The sequence below is a fragment of the Aquarana catesbeiana genome, linkage group LG04 (assembly GCF_042186555.1).
Source record: "Aquarana catesbeiana isolate 2022-GZ linkage group LG04, ASM4218655v1, whole genome shotgun sequence".
Classification (NCBI taxonomy): Eukaryota; Metazoa; Chordata; class Amphibia; order Anura; family Ranidae; genus Aquarana; species Aquarana catesbeiana.
In genome coordinates this window covers 572,837,666-572,860,293 of record NC_133327.1, presented here as the reverse complement: position 1 = coordinate 572,860,293, position 22,628 = coordinate 572,837,666, and the positions used below count along the sequence as shown (strand labels likewise).

The window sequence follows — 22,628 nt, the reverse complement described above, 5'->3', positions numbered from 1 at the left end:
CTGTCATAAGAAAACATAAATATACATGTATGACATTTAATTCTTCTACACAACATAACATAACATAGGTTTGACTATTACAAACTACTATATTTTTTTCTTGAGTTTATATCAAAGTATTACTTACACCAGGTGAATGTCCACTTTTTAAAGTAATACTAAAGGTACAGACCTGGAACTAGGCCTGTCATGGGGCAAACACGGAGACTGCCATAGTTACCTTCTCCCTCTGAACATGCTACCATTGCATACTTCTTCCTAAGCGGAATCAATCTTCTTTTGCATTTCCCTTGACTTGTATTGGGAGAAAACAGCTCTGAAGCATGCAATAGCCCATGTACAGTGCCTTGAAAAAGTATTCATACCCCTTGAAATGTTCTACATTTTGTCATGTTACAACCAAAAACACAAATGTATTTTATTGGGATTTTATGTGATAGACCAACACAAAGTAGCACATAATTGTGAAGTAGAAGGAAAATGATAAATGGTTCTCAAAATTTTCTACAAATAAATATCTGAAAAGTGTGGCGTGCATTTGTATTTAGCCCCCTTTAGGGTCCTTTCACACAGGCTTGTCTGTATGATGGATTCCGCTTGCTCAGCAGGGGGATCGATCCGCTAATCTCCCACTGAACAGGCGGATGACAGGTCCGTCTCCGCTCACTGTACAGAGACGGACCTGTCAGAGCCCCGCTGTCCTCTATGAGGAGGTCGGATGAAAATGGACCGCCTGGGCATTTTCATCCGATCCTCCAAACAGATGTAAAATAGGGTCACCATCCTTACGGATTTGGCAGATCAGATCGGATAACGGCGGGTGTCAGCTGACAGGTCAACGCTGACATCCGCCGCTCCATAGGGCTGAATAAAGTGTCGGATCAGGTCCGCCTGAAAAACTGAAAGGCGGACCTGATCGGAAAACCTGTGTGAAAGGGGCCTTTCTCTGATACCATTAACTAAAATCTAGCGGAACCAATTGCCTTCAGAAGTCACCTAATTAGTAAATAGAGTCCACCTGTGTGTAATTTAATCTCAGTATAAATTCAGCTGCTCTCTGAAGCCCTCAGAGGTTTGTTAGAGAACATTAGTGAACAAACAGCATCATGAAGGCCAAGGAGCACACCAGACAGGTCAGGGATAAAGTTGTGTAGAAGTTTAAAGCAGGGTAAGATTCTAAAAAAACATCCCAAGCTTTGAACATCTCAAAGAGCTCTGTTCAATCCATCATCCGAAAATGGAAAGAGTTTGGCACAACTGCAAACCTACCAAGACATGGCCGTCCACCTAATCTGCAGGGCAAGGAAAGCATTAATCAGAGAAGCAGCCAAGAGGCCCATGATAACTCTGGAGGAGCTGCAGAGATTCACAGCTTAGGTGGGAGAATCTGTCCACAGGACAACTTTTATTCGTGCTCTCCACAAATCTGGCCTTTATGGAAGAGTGGCAAGAAGAGTTGTTGAAAGAAAGCCATAAAAATCCCATTTGTAAGAAGCCATTTGGGGGACACAGCAAACATGTGGAAGAAGGTGCTCTGGTCAGATAAGACCAAAATTGAACTTTTTGGCCTAAAAGCAAAACGTTATGTGTTGCGGAAAACTAAAATTGCACATCATCCTGAACACACCATCCCCACTGTGAAACATGGTGGTGGCAGCATCATGTTGTGGGGATGCTTTTCTTCAGCAGGGACAGAGAAGCTGGTCAGAGTTGATGGGAAGATGGATGGAGCCAAATACAGGGCAATATTAGAAGAAAACCTGTTAGTCTGCAAAAGACTTGAGACTAGGGCGTGGTTCACCTTCCAGCAGGACAATGACCCTAAACATACAGCCAGAGCTACAATGGAATGGTTTAGATCAAAGCATATTCATGTGTTAGAATGGCCCAGTCAAAGTCCAGACCTAAATCCAATTGAGAATCTGTGGAAACACTTGAAAATTGCTGTTCACAGACGCTCTCCATCCAATCTGACAGAGCTTGAGCTATTTTGCAAAGTAGAATGGGCAAAAATGTCCCTCTCTAGATGTGCAAAGCTGGTAGAGACATCCCCAAAAAGACTTGCAGCTGTAATTGCAGTGAACGGTGGTTCTACAAAGTATTGACTCAGGGGGGCTGAATACAAATGTACACCACACTTTTCAGATATTTGTAAGTAATTTGAAAAACATTTATCAATTTCCTTCCACTTCACAATTATGTGCCACTTTGTGTTGGTCTATCACATAAAATCCCAATAAAATACATTTACGTTTTTGGTTGTAACATGACAAAATAAGGAAAATTTCAAGGGGTATGAATACTTTTTCAAAGCACTGTACACAGGCTTTAAAAGAGAACTATGGGATCTGAAAAAATAAACAGTTTATCTGGAAAGTGTTGACAGCGCTTCACTTTTTTCCACATTTTGTTATGTTACAGCCTTATTCCAAAGATTAAATTCATTATTTTCCTCAAAATTCTACAAACAATACCCCATAATGAGAACATGAAATAAGTTTGTTTTAAATCTTTTGCAAATTTATTAAAAATAAAAAATCACATGTACATAAGTATTCACAGCCTTTGACATGACAATCAAAGTTGAGCTCAGGTGCATCCCATTTCTTGATTGGAATCCACCTGTGGCAAATTCATTTGATTGGACATGATTTGGAAAGGCACACACCTGTCTATATAAGGTCCCACAGTTAACAGAGAATGTCAGAGCTCAAACCAAGCCATGAAGTCCAAGGAATTGTCTGTAGACCTCTGAGGCAGGATTGTATCGAGGCACAGATCTGAGGAAGGGTACGGAAAAACATCTGCAGCATTAAAAGGTCCCAATGAGCACAATGGCCTCCATCATCCATAAATGGACGAAGTTTGGAATCACCAGGACCTAGAGTGAGCTGCCCGGCCAAACTGAGCACTCAGGTAGAAGGGCCTTAGTCAGGGAGGTGACCAAGAACCCGATGGTCACTCTGACAGAGCTCCAGCGTTTCTCTGTGGAGAGAGGAGAACCTTTCAGAGAACAAACATCTCCGCAGCACTCCACCAATGAGGTCTGTATGGTAGAGTGGCCAGACGGAAGCCACTCCTCAGAAAAAGGCACATGACAGCCAGCCTGGAGTTTGCCAAAAGGCACCTGAAGGACTCTCCGACCATGAGAAACAAAATTCTCTGGTCTGCTAAAACAAAGATTGAACTCTTTGACCGGAATGGCAAGCGTCATGTCTAGAGGAAACCAGGCACCTCTTATCACCTGGTCAATACTATGCCAACAGTGAAGCATGGTGATGGCAGCATCATGCTGTGGAGATGTTTTTCAGCGGCAGGAACTGGGAGACTAGTCAGAAACGAGGGAAAGTTGAATGCAGCAATGTATAGAGACATCCCTGATGAAAGCTTGCTCCGGAGCGCTCTGGACCTCAGACTCAGGCGAAGGTTCATCTTTCCAACAGGACAATGACCCTAAGCACACAGCCAAGATATCAAAGGAGTGGCTACGGGACAACTCTGTGAATGTCCCCGAGTGGCCCAGCCAGAACCTGATTGAACATCTCTGAAGCGATCTGAAAATGGCTGTGCACCGACCCTCCCCATCCAACCTGATGGAGCTTGAGAGGTCCTGCAAAGAATACTGGGAGAAACTGCTGGAAAATAGGTGTGTCAAGCATCATAGTCAAAAAGACTTAAAGGGGTTGTAAAGATAAAAATTTTTTCACCTTAATGCATTCTATGCATTAAGGTGAAAAAACTTTTGACAGTACCGCCGCCCCCAGCCCCCCCGTTTTACTTACCTGACGCCTCGAATCTTCGCTGCTCGTCCTCATTGCAGCTCAGCCTGGTCGCTGATTGGCTGCAGTGGATGGATTGAAAGCAGCGCAGCCATTGGCTCGCGCTGCTGTCAATCACATCCGATGACGTGACGCGCCGGGGGGCGGGGCCGAGTGATACAGCGAGCGGCTATAGCCGCCGGCTGTATCACGGGAGCGCGCCCGCAAGCACTCACCACCATGCGAGGGAGCTCGCATTAAGGTGGTAAATGCTTGCGGGGAGGAGCTGAAACAGTCGCCGAGGGACCCCAGAAGACCAGGTTCGGGGCCACTCTGTGCAGAACGAGCTGCACAGTGAAGGTAAGTATGATATGTTTGTTATTTTAAAAAAAGAAAAAAATTACCTTTACAACCCCTTTAAGGCTGTAATTGGTGCCAAAGGTGCTTCAACAAAGTATTGAGCAAAGGCTGTGAATACTTATTTATGTACATGGGATTTTTTCATTTTTTATTTTTAATAAATTTGTCAAAGATTTCAAATCAAACTTCTTTCACGTTGTCATTATGGGATATGGTTTGTAGAATTTTGAGAAAAAAGATAAATTGAATCTAATTTGGAATAAAGCTGTGAATACTTTCCGGATGCACGTTATACTTACCTAGGTGGATGCAGCCAGCTCTGCACTGAGAACTGAGCAAGCAAACATTGCTGACTACTCAATTCTCCCCTCCGCTCTGAGCAGAGAGTTGTGACTGTCAGGCACAAGCTCTCTGCTTCACCCACCCCCACTGGAGCGACGGGCTGTGGAGGGGGCGGGAGTGGCTGTGCTTGCGGTTTTTATGCGTTTCAGATGTTTTTGATGGTTTCTCCCACATGGAAATAGACACCTTCCAAAAACACAAAAAACATAAATAACGCATTTAAGAAAAAAGCAAAATGCACAGGGAAAAATGCATAGCTGTGAACCTAGCCCAAGACCGAGAACTGAGGGGTCAATGACTGCTGATCGCTCAGTTCTCATTCTCTAGTGAGTAGAGACCCGTTACTCACTCACCAGCTCTCTGCTCTGCCCAGAGACTCGCTGAGAGGCTGAGCCAGCTGCCAGTCAGGCATTCCTCCTAACATCTGGTCCAGGTTGCAGGTGTCTAGAAGACACGGTTCCGAATTTTTGAAGCAATGTTAAGCCTCTTTTAAATGTTTGTTTGTGAGTATTACTATTGTTTTTACTATTTAAATAATTTTTTTCTTTGGTAATGCAAAAGGTCGGTGTGCCCTCCCTGTCTTTCTATATGTTTCAGCTCTAAGGATACCCATTGTTCTGAGGAGGGCAGCAAGACCTTTGACATTCCATATTCTATCCGAAGGGTTGGCCACACCACTTACACATTGAATAAGCTCCTGAGCGCAGGAGATTGTGTTGTGTTGTTTCGATCTTGGTGGATCCTGACTGTATGGTCAGGATCGATCCAGCAATTGGACCAATTGAGTGCTGTTGGCTGAAACCGGGTTACAGGAGTGCAGAACTAACTGCACTCCTGTGATCCATAGGAGAAGTACAGTGGAACCTTGGTTTACGATTAACGTGTGTTTTGAAAGACGGGCAACTTTTTTTTTTTTAAATTCTGACTCGGTTTGCTAGTGTTGTCTCGCAAAACGAGCAGAATTCAAGCTAATGGGTGATGCAGTACCGCATTTGGCCAGAGGTGTGGGGGCGCCGGGGACACTCGGAATGGTTTGGAGCCGTTCAGAAATACTCGGAAACACTTGGAAATACTCCATTCCAGAGTGTTTGCAAGCCTTTTTGAAGCTTTCCGAGTTTAGCCGAGCTGTCCCCGAGTATTTCCAAGGCTCTCCGGCGCCCCCCCCCCCCCCCCCAACCTCTGGCCACATGCAGTATTGCATGTAATAGAAGTCAATGCGGAATGAATTATCTTCGATTCCATTGACTTCTATGGGGAAACTCACTTTGATATGCGAGTGCTTTGGATTACAAGCATTGTCCTGGAACGGATTATGCTCGTATTCCAAGGTTCAACTGTAGTGCCAAAAGAGCTTTGGCCATACTTCTCCTTTAAAAAAGTATGAAGGCCAGACACAGCCATTCTACTCATATAAATGGCAGCCTCAATACTCCTTTTAAAAAAATATATTGGCCTAACAAAAAAATATTTGTGCATGGCAAGGACTCTTTAATATTTGAGCCTGAAATCATTACAGCTGCAAATTGCATATTAACCATGGAGTGAAAATTCCTCCTGTATCCCATAACACCATTATTGACACAGCAAAGGACACTAATATGGCAAGATCTGACGAGTTGAAAGCCAAGATATTTCGCTATAAACTTCATAGTCTTATCTGCTTAAAGATCCTACAAAAACATGCTAAGAGGCGCCAAGTGCAACAAGATTTTCAGCCGTGAAAGATAATCTGCGTCCTACGAGGCGGGGTAAAGAAATATAATGAAATAACAAGCGCGGCATGCGGTCAGTAATTCTGCCAATCTCTGAGGTTTTTTTTTTTTTCCACCTGTCACTAAATAATAAACTATTGCACCCGCACAAGGAACTGTGTGTTCTTAGTATGTTTTAAAAAATATCACAGGGCTGATTTATAGGTGGGTAAAAAACATTCTGCTTTGAAACAAAAAAAAAAATAAAGTTAAAAAAATGCATGGCTTTGGGGAGGGGGGAGAATATTTAGGTTTTATCTACACCATTACCTCCTGTGATGGTGACGATGAACAGTAACAGCTATGAGTCTCTCTTAGCAAAGTACTTAAAGGGGTTGTAAACCCTCATTGGTTTTTAACCTTAATGCATTCGATGCCTTAAGGTGAAAAACCTTCTGTAGTGCAGCTCCAGCTGCTGTCTCGGGTCGTCATTGGATAGATTGATAGCAGCAGGGGCCATCGGCTCCCGCTGCTGTCAATCAAATAAAGTAACACAGGAGGGGGGCCGAGTCCTGCTGTCTGACACAAGATCTCGGTCTTCTTCCCTATGTACACAAGGCAGATCGCCGTTCTGCCTCTGTCAGGAACGATGGGCAGGTACTGGCGGACATTGGGTCCGCCCGAACCCACTGAATGGCTCCCGCTGTGTCCAATCACATCGGAAGCGGGTCGCCGGCGGCACACGTGCACGCCTCAGACTCAGAAGTTCAGCATCACTTACCTGTACGCGATTCTCTCCCTGCAGTAAATGTTTGTGGGGCGGTTGGCAAAAAGATAAGGCACGTTATGTTAAAGTATATGTAAACCCTCACCTTGTTAAACAACCCATTCAGTTTAAAATAGAAATGAAAGTTAAAAAGCGTGCATACGTATAAAAAAAAACATTGTAAATACATTTTTCCCCTTTTTATAAGTGATTACATAACCTCTGTTCTCAACTGCATTAGGAGCTCAGAGACCTAGGGGAGGAAAAACAGCAGTACACTGATCTTCCTAGTAAAAGGCTGTGCAGAAGCGACGTGTCAGCACAAGCCTGATCATTGGAGTAGAGCAGGCTGAGTTCCCAGCACAGCCAGAAAACTGACCACGCTGTGCTCTCCTATTAGTATGGTCAGTTTTTGATAGGAAAGCAGAGGGACTGGCAGGAACACCAGGGATTTCACACAAAGGAAGCCACACAAAGAGAACAGGAGACTTTCTTATACAAGTACATGGTACAGCAGGCACGTATCAGGAATATGAAATGTTGGGGTAACGTATTCTTTAGGGCAGCCCATTCATTTGAACTACCAATAAATAACAACAGACACAAAACAGCACTTTTCCCCTTTTTTTCCCAAAGCAGACCACCACAACACACGGTAGTGCATTACAATATGTTATGATGAACTGCAATACAGGGGGGTTGCCTTATAGTGTTTGTTACCCTTCATATTCCCGATATGTGCCTGGTGCACCATGTACGTGTATGAGAAAGTATCCGGTTCTCTTTGTATTGCTTCCTTTGTATGAAATCAATGGTGTTTCTGCTAGTCCCCTTGCTGTCTTTCCTTGCTTTGCTATTAAAAACTGACCAAACCAAGCAGGAGAGAACAGTATGGTCAGTTCTCTAGCTTTGCCGGGAATTCAGCATGCAATCCTCCAATGATCTGACTTGTCCTGACACTCCCCCCCATTCACTGGCAAGCTCAGTGTGCTGCTGCTTCTCCTTCCCCCAGTTTTTATGCAGCTGAAAACAGAGAGAATGTGATCACTGATAAAAAAAAATGTATTTATAATATTTTTGTTTATATCTATACAAAAATATTTTGCCTTTTGATTTCTATTTTAAACTGAATGAGTTGTTTTACAAGGTGATCGTTCACAACTACTTCAATCTACTGGGGTACCTTGAAAAGAAAAGAAAAGAAAAAAACAGCTGTGAATCTGGCCTATATAAATTCAGCAAAAAAGGAAATGGGCAGAGTCAATGTTCTGATGAAGTCGTAACTTCCTGCATTGAGAGTGGCCAGGAGAAAACATCAGGGCTTGCATTTCATAGGACAAAACATCAGGATGTATAAAGTTTCACATTTTACTTTGGTGTAAGTATTTACATACCGATACTCTCTGCAGAGAAGAGGATAAATGAGGCGCTTGTAGGAATCTTCTACAGAATTGCGCAGAATTATCAGAAACTCCAGCCTCGCATACTGCTTTGGTCTCCACCTTTCAGGGAAAAAAAAAAAAGAAAAGTTAATACTAGTCAAAAATGATATAATTTCACTGAACTAAGCTCAAGACTTCCCATATCCCTCAAAGGACAAAAAGAAAGTACATTTACACTGAACTAAGAACAGTGTCCTGCTCCTCGGTGAGCGGCCCCGTTGCCTTCTGGGAACTGTGTGTGTTCCCAGAAAACCAGGGGGCCATTCACAGAGCGCCGCTCGCGCATGCGCAGTAGGAAACTGGCAAGGCTCCACTGCCTGTTTCCCTTAGTTAGGATGGACGGATCGGCCTCGGCGGGGCCGACATCGCAGGCTCACTGGACAGGTAAGTGTCCTTATTAAAAGTCAGCAGCTGCAGTATTTGAAGCTGCTGACTTTTAAAAAAAAAAAAAAAAAAAACGCCGGACCTCCTCTTTAAGGCTCTGTTCAGATCTAGGCATCTCGGATCGCAAGGCAAAAACATTGCTATTCTGCCTGCAATCGCGAATCATGGCTAATTGCGGGATGCCCGTGTGATCCCCGTCACTTCCAATGCCACCCCGCCCCAGCCCAGCCCCCCCCACAATCACGGCGCGATTTTGTCTCCTGACAAATCGCAGTAAAATTGCGCAAACACAATGGGGGGGGGGGGGTGCCTGTCGCCCCAAAAGAAGCTCTTGTATTCTTTTGGGCGACAGGCGTCCCACGATTCTGTTTGTGCGATTTTACCGCAGTGCGTCAGGCGACTATCGCAACAAAATGGAGCCGCGATCAGGGTGCCATTGGAAGGGACAGGGATCGCAAGGGTGTCCCGCGAATTGCCGTGATTCCGAATTGCAGGCAGAATTGTGGCGATTCTGCCCGCGATCCAGGACACCTAGACGGGAAGAGAGCCTTAGATTCCAAAACTAATAATAATAACAGTGCTAAATAACCACTTTTCTGGCACTTTTTGTTTACATGAAACAATCAGTATTTTTTTTCTAGAAAATTTCTTAGAACCCTCAAACATTTTTTTTTTAAAGCAGAGGCCCTAGAGAATAAATTAGTGTGTTTTGCAATTTTTTATGTACACGGTATTTGTGCAGCGGCTTTTCAAACGCAATTTTTTGGAAAAAAATACATTTGAATTTTAATGCAAAAAAAAAAAAAACACACACAATGCAGAACCCCATACTTTGGCAAAATATAAAAGATGATGTTACGTTGAGTAAATAGATACCAAACATGTGTCACCCATAGGGAAGCCTATTCATTTGAATGAGCTGCCCTATGCGCAAAAGAGTTTCCTTCACCTTTTTTTGGGCGAAGAGCTTTGTAATTGCGGACAAAATAGCAGCGCAGTCCCACTGCAAAGGAATGTTTTTAAATTTGCTACAGTTGCGCTATAATCAAAGGGAACTATAAGGGCCCATTTACACTGCCTGGACACTAAACTGCAGCATATTCACCTGAAAAGACCATTACTTTTAAAATAAAGTATGAATTCTACCTAAAATATTACATGTAAAAAAAAAATACATTTTTACAACTCTTTTAAAAAATAAGTTCACCTTTGTGAACATGTTACACCCATATTTAGTGTATAATATGTTAAGCATCCACCACCTCACCCACCAAAACGCCCCCTCCCTGTGACAGCAGGCGGGGGGGACCTTCTCACTACACTCGCTGTCACAATTCAAAAAGAGTGCTCCACCCACACAGCCGGTGTAGCATCACATATGGCGATCCATCACATTTTGCTACCCGCTGCAGTGCGCATGCGCGCCGCCATATGCGTTCCAACACTTTTACGACAAAACTCCACCCCTAGGTCCAGGTTCAAGCCCCATCATCCAAGTGGACACAGAGTTAGATTATAATTATGCCGAGCGAAGCGAGGTCGTGCCCGAAGCGTGGCAAGTGAAGCGAGTCAGCGAGGGGTGTGGAGTTTTGACGTAAAGGTGTTGGAGCACATATGGCCGCGTCGCGCATGCGCACTCCAGCGGGTAGCAAAATGTGATGGGTCGTCATATGTGACGCTACACCTCGTCATTCACACAGTAAACGAATGCCTACAAGTATCGGCAGCCATTGCGGCTGACGGCTTGTGGTTCTCAATGAACTACCAGGGTTCTGATGAGCACTCAGTTCATTGATCTTCCTGTTATTCAGTAACTGGCAGCCCGTATGAGGTATGGGCAGACAGCTACACAGACAGTCTGCAGGAGCCTGACACTGCACCCCTAATCTGTTGATCATGGGTGCAATGCTTTGCAGCCTCCTTGAAAAAAAGAAATTTGAAGGCACATATTTGTACCAGCAAAAAAAAAAAAAAAATGTGCATGTATTATTTTTTTTTTAAAAGGTGAACTTATCCTTTAAATATTCCAGAAAACTAAAACCCTTTTTTTCTTTTTTTGGCCCTTTTGAAGTAATACATCAAATCTAGATTTGTCAGTTTATACTGCAGTAAAAACTCAGAAATACTAAAACAGCTTCATGGGTGCAATGCTAAGGGAAAAAAAAATTGGAATGCACATTTTTTTACCTGCAAAAAAAATGTGATTTTTTTTTTTTAAAGGTGAACTTAACCTTTAAATATTCCAGAAAGCGAAAACCCATGTTTTTTTTTTGGCCCTTTGAAGTAATACACCAAATCTAAATTTGACGGGTTCTGCTGCAGTAAAAACTCTGAAATACTAAAACAGCTTCGAGCTGCAGAGACCTGTCTCCTGTCAGGGAATAAAGGAAAAAAAAAAAAACTTAATAGGGCTTAAGTTGTTTTAACACCGTGTCTCTATAATGCACGGGGACATTGATGATTCATTTCAGCAGCAGAATAAAAAAAAAAAAAAAAAGAAAAAAAAAAAAAAAAAAAGGATTCAGTAAGAATGTATACAGACCTTTCATTGGCACACCATCTACAGAACAAAGCCTTCACCCTGTCAGGAATGGTGACCTTTACTGTCAGGATTTTTAGATTTTCCCCACGGTTAATGGCCAGAATCTGAGCAGAAACATAAATGGCACAGACAGATGACACACAAATACCCAAAAGATAAACTTATCAAGTCAACATCCATACAAGTGCTTTCTACCACAATCCGCAAAAGCCTGTGCTGCTTCTCTAACGGCAGGAATATACAACAACACAGTGATAATTACTTATCTAATTCATCAAATGATTAATAAAATACAAACAGTTACAGCAATAACATTAACAATAATACAAAAACAATAACAAAAATAATCAGAATAACGCATAATTGTAATTATATACCTATTATAAGTGTTAAAAAATGACTATTATATATTTTATGTCTGGCAATGGTAATAACACATAAAACAGGGCCAGGTCAAGGGGGGGGCTGCAACTCTTGAGGCTTTTTTCTTTTGATTTGGGGGGGTGCATATGTCTTTCATTACACCACAATGAGTGGACGGAGCAGTGAGCCCTACACACTAACACAAAAGGGGAGACGAGACGAGGGGACAGGGCCACAATGGAGATGGTGGAGTGTCCTACAACCTGCATGCAACCACACATTGAGGGTTTAGAGAGGAGGGGGTGGGGCAGAGACTCCCGAAGCACTTATGGAAGTGATGCTGCTCTCGGGAGGGCATGGTCTGCTCTGCCACTCATCAGGGTGGAAAAATTTTCCTCAGGGTAGAGCCAGTCCAGTCATTTCATGGTGCATTTATGGAGAAACCCAAACAGAGCCAGTGTTCATACATTGCCTGCACTTATACCTGGGCTGGAAGCAGTAATCATGTCATAGTAACCAAATGTCACTCATAAGGAGCCACAACCCTCTGTTCTTCTTTAAAATGAGTTATATCCCCCTTGCCTGCTTCATAAGGAGCCCTGGCCTAATTCATAAGGAGCCACGACCCCTAGGCCTACTTCATAAGTAGTCACGTCCCCCTGGCCTACTTCATTAGCAGTCATGTGCTCCTGTTTTTCCTCGTGAGGTAGGACAGGGGGACATAATTTCTTATATGAGGAAGAACAGGGGGGCATGGCCTGTCCTACCCATAAGGACCCACGTCCTCCTGTCCTACCCATAAGGACCCACGTCCCCCTGTCCTACCCCATAAGGACCCACGTCCCCCTGTCCTACCCCATAAGGAGCCACGTCCCCCTGTCCTACCTCATAAGGAGCCACGTCCACCCCCCCCGTCCTACCTCATAAAGAGCCACGTCCCCCTGTCTTATCTCACAAGAAGTCATACACATACACACACACACACACACACACACACACACCCCCCATAAGGAACCAAGACAATGCATATAAATATTATACTGAATTATCAATCGCATGCATATATTCTTAAGGTAACTAAAGGGGTCTATTTATAAATGTTTTAACACAAAATACAAATAGCTTTTTTACATTTTTCCAATTGAATTGGATTAGAAAATATGCTAATACTTGATGATGTTATGTGCACCTTGAGTGAAAACATGTATAATTAGGCTCTACAGTTTATCTTAAAAAGAAATGTGTATGTAATTCTCTCTCTCTCTCTCTCTCTCTCTATATATATAGCGCTATATATATATATATATCTTTCTAGAGATCTTGGAGATTGATTGACGAATGGCAGTATAATCAATTAAAACACTTTACAGAGTATTTGCCCCAGCCATTAAGATCGGAAGCAAACTTGCTCCCCTTAGAAAAAATATGTGAGGACAAGGGAAAAAAGAGGGTGATCTCAAAAATCTATAGTATACTCATAGATAGGTCTGGTCCAGATATTCCACCGCATATTACTAAGTGGGAAAACGAACTAGGAACTAGTCTGAAGAAGGAAGAGATTAGTCGAATATTGCGTAGGGTACACACTACTACAGTAAACAGCAACATGAGGGAGATGAATTATAAATGCCTGATGAGATGGCATATTACCCCCGACAAAGCGCATAAAATTCAAAAAGAAAAATCACAATACTGCTGGCGAGGGTGTAAAGAGATTGGGACAACTGCCCATGTATGGTGGCAATGCCCGGAAGTTGGAAGGTACTGGGAGGAAATTAGGCAAATAATAGGAGAAATAACTAATCTAAAGCTACTAGACGACCCATGGAGTTGCTTGTTCCACGGGATAAACATCCCGAATAAACAATATTTGAAAAGTTTATTGCCGCCAATGTTAAACGCAGCCAAAAGCCTTATCCCCCGACATTGGAAGAAACCCACAAGACCCACAATGAGGAGTTGGTGTAATAAAGTTAATGAGATTCAAAACTTAGAGTACTTGAGGTATAGTGACGGGGAGGGCTTGGACGCTTATGGGGAAAAATGGCAAGAATGGGATAAATTTAAACAAACGTTGAGATACGCTGAAGTTGTGGGAGCTTAGGAAGCAGGAGAACGTAAGCATCAGGGAAGAGGAGAAAAACTAGAAGACAACCCAACCAGAAGACGGAGGAGTAACCGAGAGAAAGGCCCAGAAAAGCGACTGGTAGATGGGGGAGATGGGGTTGGGGGGGGGGGTGGGGTGGGGTTGGAGGGATACGCGGTAAGGTGGGTTGGGAAAATGAAGGTGCTAACTGATGATATAGACCACTGACAGGTATATAGAAAGGGGAAAGGGAAGACTGCAGCAGAAAAAAAAAAAAAAAAAAAAAAAAAAAAGGGAGGAAAAGGGAAGGGAAAGGGAAAAAAAAAAAAAAAAAAAAAAAGGGAGGAAGGAAAAAGAAAAAAAAAGGGAAAAAAAGCGCTACTATGATGTAATTGTGAGGGAAACAAATGAACGGAAAAGTTGATTAAAGTACCTCAAAACGACAAAAGCTGAAGTAGCAGAAGAAGAAAAAAAAAAAAAAAATAAAGGGGTCTATTTATAAATGTTTTAACACAAAATACAAATAGCTTTTTTACATTTTTCCAATTGAATTGGATTAGAAAATATGCTAATACTTGATGATGTTATGTGCACCTTGAGTGAAAACATGTATAATTAGGCTCTACAGTTTATCTTAAAAAGAAATGTGTATGTAATTCTCTCTCTCTCTCTCTCTCTATATATATAGCGCTATATATATATATATATATATATATATATCTTTCTAGATTATATATATATATATATATATATATATATATATATATATATATATATCTATATCTATAGATATAGATATAGATATAGATATAGATATATAGATCTATATCTATATAGATAGATAGATCTCTATATATATATAGATATATATATAGATATATATATATATCTATATATATATATATAGATATATATATATATCTATATATAATTTTTTTTTTTTTTTATTTCAATTTGTCTTTGTATTCCATTTTTTGGCATAAGTCTGTATAGGTGTGGGTACAACACGATACAATGGGCTTCAACATGAAAGAAAAAGTTCAATTTCATTATCTTACTTTAATAATCGTCTCACAATAATAATGTTCAAGCAACTGTATGCAATATAAAAATTCTGTTTAATATTAATCAAGCTATGTAGCTTGGACCTAATAAAGGAAGCTACTCTGAATGCTGTCCTAGCTATATAAGGTGAATGACTCCCATTCCAAAGAGTTCTCATAGAACATGACAAATGTTATTCCACTTTTAGCAATAGATAAAGGTACGTGCATTATTTAAATAGGTATAGGGCAAAAAAAAAAAAAGAAAACGTCAGGGTTCAGATCTGAAATTATTTTTTTTTCCTTTTTTTTTTTCAAGTGAGCAAAGAAAGCATTAATTGGCCTCATACAATGATGGCTTTATAAGAGAACATGTACAGTCAATTAGAAGTAAAATCTTTTCTGACATTTCCTTTTGAAAACAAATCTCTACAAATGCGGACTCGATTTTTTGGCAGCTGCCATGAATGCAGTCTGAAAACATTAACAACTCAATGTGAGGTAATCAAATTTCTCTCACCATCTAAAAAAGGACTCAGCAAAAAACAGCCCAATTAAGGTTTACATTTCTAAATTAGATATAAAAGAAAAAACTCTAAGCGTACTAAAATGTAAATAAAAAATATTTAATTTATGAAAGGTTCATAACCAGACCTGACAGTGAGGTATTTTATGTAAAGATGACATAAGAATTTTTTAACAGGTAAATAATTCTACAGTAACCTTTAAATATGGAGGTTTATAGCTGCTCCTTATTTGAAAACATTGATTCAGAAAACTTACAGAAAGCTTAACAATGGATGCATACATTTATAAATAAATAAAATATGACACCTTTATAGTGGAGAAATAGAGGTATTTTGTTCACTTGCAATGTGTTCTAACACCATAGGTCTAATCAAATAAATTAAAAGAGATTATGTTTTATTTAATTAAAAAAAAAAAGAAAACGCAATTTTATTATTTTTTTTTTAGCTGAACTCCAGACAAACACCTAAATACACCAGTAAAATATGAGAAGCCTTTTCTGCTAAAGGGTTTGCATTCCTGCCCATCCATTCCTGAAATGTAGGCCTTGTGTACATGGGCATATGAACGTATGCCCCATAAATCCTGGATTTTTGCTGCCAGAATGGTACTGAGCATAAATCCATTCTACTGGCCAGATTATATACCATCGTCTGCAGACGCTATGACTTTCACGCAAACCAACTAATATGCACTTATTAGGATGGTTTTCTTTTTTTTTTTTTTTTTTAACCAAAGACATGTAGCTGAATACAATCTGACCGAAATTTATGAAGAAATTTGATTTTTTAAATGTTTTTATTAAATATGTTTTATAGTAGAAAGTTACTGGGTTTTTTTGTCATTATAATAATAATATATATATATAATAAAAAGTAAAAAAAAACTCAGTGATGATCAAATACCACCAAAAGAAAGTTCTATTTGTGTGACAAAAAAAAAAATGGCACAGACAGATGACACATAAATACCCAAAAGATAAACTTATCAAGTCAACATCCATACAAGTGCTTTCTATGACAATCCGCAAGAGCCTGTGCTGCTTCTCTACCGGCAGGTATATACAGCAACACAGTGATAATTACTCATTAACAATAACAACAAAAAAAAAAATAACAGTAATAATCAGAATAACACATAATTGCAATTATATACCTATTATAAGTGTTAAAAAACAACTATTATTTATTTTATGTCTGACAATGTTAATAACACATAAAACAGGGCCAGGTCAAGAGAGGGCTGCAGCTCTTTTTTTTTTTATTTGGGGGGGGGGGGGCTGCACCCTCCTCATATGCCTTTCATTACATCACGAAGAGGGGACGGAGCAGTGAGCCCTACACACTAAGGTCAGGAAAACGCGCTTTAACCACTTCAATACAGGGCATTTTCACCCCCTTCCTTCCCAGACCAATTTTTAGTTTTCAGCGCTGTCGCATTTTAAACGACAATTGCGCGGTCATGTGACGTTGTACCCAAACAAAATTGATGTCCTTTTTTTCCCACAAATATAGCTTTCTTTTGGTGGTATTTGATCACCTCTGTGGTTTTTATTTTTTGCGCTATAAACAAAAGAAGAGGGACAATTTTGGAAAAAAAAAAACACAATATTTTTTACTTTTTGCTAAAATAAATATCCCATTTTTTTTTTTTTTTTTAATGTTTTCCTCGGTTTAGGCTGATACGTATTCTTCTACATATTTTTGGTAAAAAAAAAAAAAAAAAAAAATCGCAATAAGCGTATATTGATTGGTTTGCGCAAAAGTTATAGCGTCTACAAAATACGGGATTGATTTTTGGCATTTTTTAAAAAAACTTTATTTATTTTTTTACTAGTAATGGCGGTGATCTGCAATTTTTTTCGTGACTGCGACATTATGGCCGACACTTGACACATTTTTGGGACCATTCACGTTTATACAGCGATCAGTGCTATAAAATTGCACTGATTTCTGTGTAAATGTGACAGGCAAGGAAGGGGTTAACCACTAGGGGGAGACGAGGGGCTAAATGTGTTTCCTAGGGGAGTGATTCTAACTGTAGGGGGAGGGGACTCACAAGGGGAGGAGACCAATCGGTGTTCCTCTGTACTGGGAACACAGATCTGTCTCCTCTCCCCTGACAGGACATGGATCTGTGTGTTTACACACACAGATCCACGGTCCTGCTCCGTTAACGGGCAATCGCAGGGGCCCAGCGGACATCGCGGCCGCTGGGCACACGCACCAGGTCCCGAGCAACGCGGCGGGCGCTCGCGCGCGCCCCCTAGACGGCCGGGAAGCCCAGGCCATCATGTGACGCCTGCCCAGGATGGGAGATCCCAGCTGCGGATGTCATTTGACATTGGGCGGGTGTTGAAGTGGTTAAGAAGCTTTTTGCATGGGTGTTAATGCGCGTTTAGCCGCATTAGCTTTTAGCAGCATTTCTCTGCCTCTATTCAATTCAAAGGTTCCCTATGAGAGCCGTCATAAAGTGGAGTTCCACCCAAAAGTGTTTATTTTATTTTTATTTTTTACAGGTCCCCACTTCCGGGAGACCGGGCCGCGGCGAAGTACGTCAGCAGCTCGGCCCCCCTCCTCCTCTCTCCCCTTCTGCTGGGCCAGTGAGAGAGAGCGGCGTGCTTTGCGCATGTGCAGTAGGGACCCAGCCATGAAGCCGAAAGGCTACACTGATGGGTTCCCTTACCAGCAATGGGGCCGCAGCACCCAACCAGCTGATGTAAACATTGGCTGCGGTGCCGACATCGCCGGACTCCAGGACAGGTAAGTGAACTAATGTGAAAAGTCAGCGGCTACTGTTTGTGCAGATGCTGACTTTTAATTTTTAAAGGGGTGGACAGAACTCTGCTTTAACTGATCCGGCTTCCAGCTCATTGATTTGAATAGAAGACACATCCAAGTCGGATCATAATGACCCGACTTGTGGAATGCCACTTGTGCTCTGAGGACCTTGTAGGGGGAGCTCATGGCAAAATTAAAAAGGAAAAAAAAAAAAAAAAAAAAACTGGCGTGGGGTCCTCCCCCCACCCCAGATCCGTACCAGTCGCTTTGAGTCTGGTGTGGATCTTGAAAGGGAACCCCATGCCAAAATAATTATTTTTTAAAAAACAGCGTGGGGTCCCCCCCCAGACCATGCTAGGCCCTGGTATGGATTTTGAAGGGAAATCCCATGCCAAAAAAAAACAAAACAGCATAGGTTCCCTCCCCCCAAAATTCATACCAGGCCCCTATCCGAGCATGCAGCCCAGAAGGTCAGGAGGGGGGTTTAAGTGGTTTAATCTCGATTAAGTTTTAGTCTTAGTCTTAGGACTAAAATGGCATTTTAGTTTTAGTCCCATTTTAGTCTTCTGCAATTGTTTTAGTTTTAGTCGTATTTAGTCGACTAAATCTCCAGTACATTTTAGTCGAGTAAAATCATTTTAGTCATCTAAAACCTAATGGGTGTAGTTAAATTGTAAAGCATTATTTAATAATTTCTCTACAATTTCAAAACTCATTATATACTGCTGGAGTGAAAAATGCAATGTTAATATTTATGGTATTGAGGAATGAACATGCACTACAGACCAGTGTTAATTTTGATGACAAATTTCAATTTAGTTTTAGTCTTAGTGTTTTGACTAAAATGGCATTTTAGGTTTAGTCCCAATTTAGTCTTTTGACTAAAATGCCATTTTAGTTTTAGTCTTATTTGTCATATTTTAGTCGACTAAAATGGTATTAAGTTAGTTGACTAAAATGTTTTAGTCAACGAAATTAACACTGCTGCTAACTCTGTGAAAGCTGTCCTATCAGATACAGTGATTAGGAACCATTCAGGCATGGTTCCCGCTAATCGTGATCATATTTAGAGCCAAAATATTGATCACATAGCTTTGTTTACAAACAAGCTAATGCAAGGCAGCTGAGGCCCCTTTCACACTTGTGCGACTTTTCCTGCGACTTTGGGCATCAGAGTCACATGACAAACCCCATGATTCCCATTCATATCTGTGCCACGTCAAGTCGCACCGACTTCAAAGAAGTCCCTGTACTACTTTGGTCCGACTTTGATGTGAGTTGAGGTCCACAGGCATTCCCTGTAATCGTGGGCACAAATTTGCGCAACTTTCAAGTCGTGGCAGTGTGAAAGGGGTCTTAATTGTCATCATGCTTTGCACAGAAAGATGCACAGAAGCAGTCTGCAGGCTGTGACCATTTAAGTGACAGACTGCAAAATACATATATATTAACCCCTTCCCGCCGAGCGTACGCAGATGTGCGGCCTCGGCTTTCGTTGGTTATACCAGGATGATGCCCGCAGCTGCAGGCATCATCCCAGTACCGTTTTTTAAAGCCGATGATCGGCTTTCCAGGGATAACAACCGATACGGCTAAAAGCCGATTGGCTGTTATACCGGAGGAGCGGGAGGGGGCGGTCCCACGGGAGACCCGATCGACAATCCGCCACTTCCGGCGGCTAAGGACAGACTGGCACAAAGGCTTCGTTACAGTCTCCTGATTGTAAACACGGAAGCGACGTCATGACGTCATTCCTCATTACTCGGCTGCCACTGGCGCCGGTTTAAAAAAAATATACAGTATTCAGAATCGCCAAAAACGGCGATCTGAATACTTTGAAGTTCAAAGGAGGGATCGGGGGTCTTCTAAACCCCCGATCTCTCCATAAAGAGTACCTGTCACCAGATATTACTGTCACAAGGGATCTTTACATTCCTTGTAACAGCAATAAAAGTGATCAAATTTTTTTTTTTTTTTTTAAACACAATTTATTAATATAAAAATAAATAAAATAAATAAGAAAAAAAAAAATTTAAAGCGCCCCCATCCCCGCGAGCTCGCGCAGCAAAGAAAACGCATACGAAGTCGCACCCGCATATGTAAACGTGTTCAAACCACACATGTGAGGTATCGCCGCGATAGTCAGAGAGAGAGCAATAATTCTAGCCCTAGACCTCCTCTGTAACTCTAACCTGGTAACCGTAAAAATTTTTTAAAGCGTTGCCTATGGAGATTTATAGGTACCGAAGTTTGTCACCATTCCACGAGTGCGTGCAATTATAAAGTTTGACATGTCTGGTATCTATTTACTTGGCAAAACATCATCTTTCACATTACAAAAAAAAAAAAAATTGGGCTAACTTTAATGTATCTTTTTTAAAAATTCATGAAACTGTCCCTTTTCCCAAAAAGTTGCGTTTAAAACACCACTGCACAAATACCGTGTGACATAAAATATTGCAACAATCGCCATTTTATTCTCTAGATTCTCTGCTAAAGAATATTATTTATATATATATATATATATATATATATATATATATATATATATATATATATATATATATATATATATATATATATATATATATATATATATATAAATAAATAAAATGTTTGGGGGCTCCAAGTAATTTTCTAGCAAAAAATACGGATTTTAACTTGTAAACACCAAATGTCAAAAATAGGCTTAGTCATGAAAGGGATAATAATAAAAATTAAAATATAGATAGCTATAGATAGATAGATAGATAGATAGATAGATAGATAGATAGATAGATAGATAGATAGATATATCTCACTAAAGACACAGTTGTTTTAGGTTAAACAAGGCATACTGATGCTTCCAAGCTTGACTGGGGCATCTAAACATTAATGACCCGAGGTCACAAAATGACTGAGGGAAAAAAAAAAAAAAACATAGAAGCATTGACATTTACAGTCAAAATACCTAAAAACAAAAAAAAAAAGAAAATCAATACATTACCCAGCATGCTGTATATTACATAAGTTGGGCAAATCTATCTATTGTATATGGTAATACCTTTAGTGAAGTGGACAAAAAAAAAAAACGTAGTAACTCAGAATAAACAGTAAAATGATAATTTCCAGGTCAACAAATTTTGAAAATCAAATTTAATAATAAACTACATTTATATAAATGCGCTTTCATTTTAAGAGCAAAAGAAAAAAAATTCTAATTTTTATTTTCTAAATGAAGCTACAGCCTATATATATATATATATATATATATATATATATATATATATATATATATATATATATATATATATAAAATCAATAGAACCATATCAATGTTGGCTTTAGCTTCATTTAGAAAATAAAAATAAGAATTTGGTAAAGGAAGAGAAATGTACTTTTCTTTAATCTACTTAATATTGGTATTGATATTACACAGGCTATATTACAAATCTCGTAATACTTTTATTTCGTTTTTTTTAATTACAGCACTACCTTTGAATACATATCAAAAAATGGATTTTCACTGTAGTTTTATCACCTACAATGTACTCTATTTTGCGTTTCTCACTTTACATCTTGGATTCAAAGAATTACCAAACCGAGGACACATTTTTAAAAAAGCGATTCTGGTCGCACTGAGAAAAAAAAAAAATCGCAAAATAAAATCCACATTCAGCACCCGCTGCCCCTGCCCTTGGACCAGCAACTGTGCACATAAGCCCAGAGCGCTGTCACTACCAGCCAAGCTGCGTCAATCACGAGCTTTAATTCCATCACTGGCTCACTCAGACATGTCACATATGTTAAATGCAACATTTTAAACCTCCCCGGGACACAGTAACAAGTTATATTCCTCAACTTTACAGTGCCGCTGACATACTAAGCCTGACATATCACTGAACAAGAAAGTTAGGAATGAAAATCTCATGTGAAATTCTATAGCATGTGCTACAAAGGCTGCCAAATCAAATGTCATCCGGCAGAGGATACACTTTTTTCACACTGGCATCCTTATATAATAAGTCTGACGGCTACAAAAAAAAATAAAAAAGATTTGTTTTTTTTTTTACAAGTTTATTAAAGAAAATCTTTTTAGCCCTCACCTGCTACTGTTCAAGTAATCAAAGACCTATGATTATTGATTAATTGTGAATAGATCAGGTCTTTAGTTAAATAAGCTCCAGCAAGGTCATTTAATTTTTTTTTTGACAATATATTATAATTAAAGTGTTACTAAACCCAGGACCCGGCATTCACTATATCTGGTCTCCCACAGTACACAGAACATGGAAATGCAATTATTTTAGTAAATATAAACTGCTAAATACCTTTTCTCATCAGCAGCTCGAGCAGTCTTGTGACTTCTATCAGTGTCTGGTTAAAGCTTGTAGGAGTTTTTATTCTACTGATTGTCAATGAGGCTGCAGAATCCCTGACCCTCTGTCTGGACAGAGCCGATTGGCCCTGTGCTGATTACATGCACCCTCCCAAGAAAAAAAAAACTCAAAATTTTTTACAAATAAATATGTGAAAAGTGTGGAGGGCATTTGTATAGTCAAAA

At 40.3% G+C, this 22,628-nt stretch overlaps 1 protein-coding gene across 6 annotated transcripts in view; it reads right to left on the bottom strand.

Moving 5' to 3' along the window:
* Positions 1-22,628, bottom strand: part of LOC141140667 (S1 RNA-binding domain-containing protein 1-like) — a 209,076-nt gene that overhangs the window by 131,788 nt on the left and 54,660 nt on the right. For all 6 annotated transcript variants that reach the window (XM_073628071.1, XM_073628069.1, XM_073628070.1 and 3 more), the window contains 2 exons: positions 11,286-11,389; positions 8,312-8,419 (listed from right to left, as the gene is read on the bottom strand). In XM_073628071.1, coding sequence (XP_073484172.1) covers positions 8,312-8,419; positions 11,286-11,389 — 212 coding nt within the window. The remainder of the gene's footprint in view (positions 1-8,311; positions 8,420-11,285; positions 11,390-22,628) is intronic.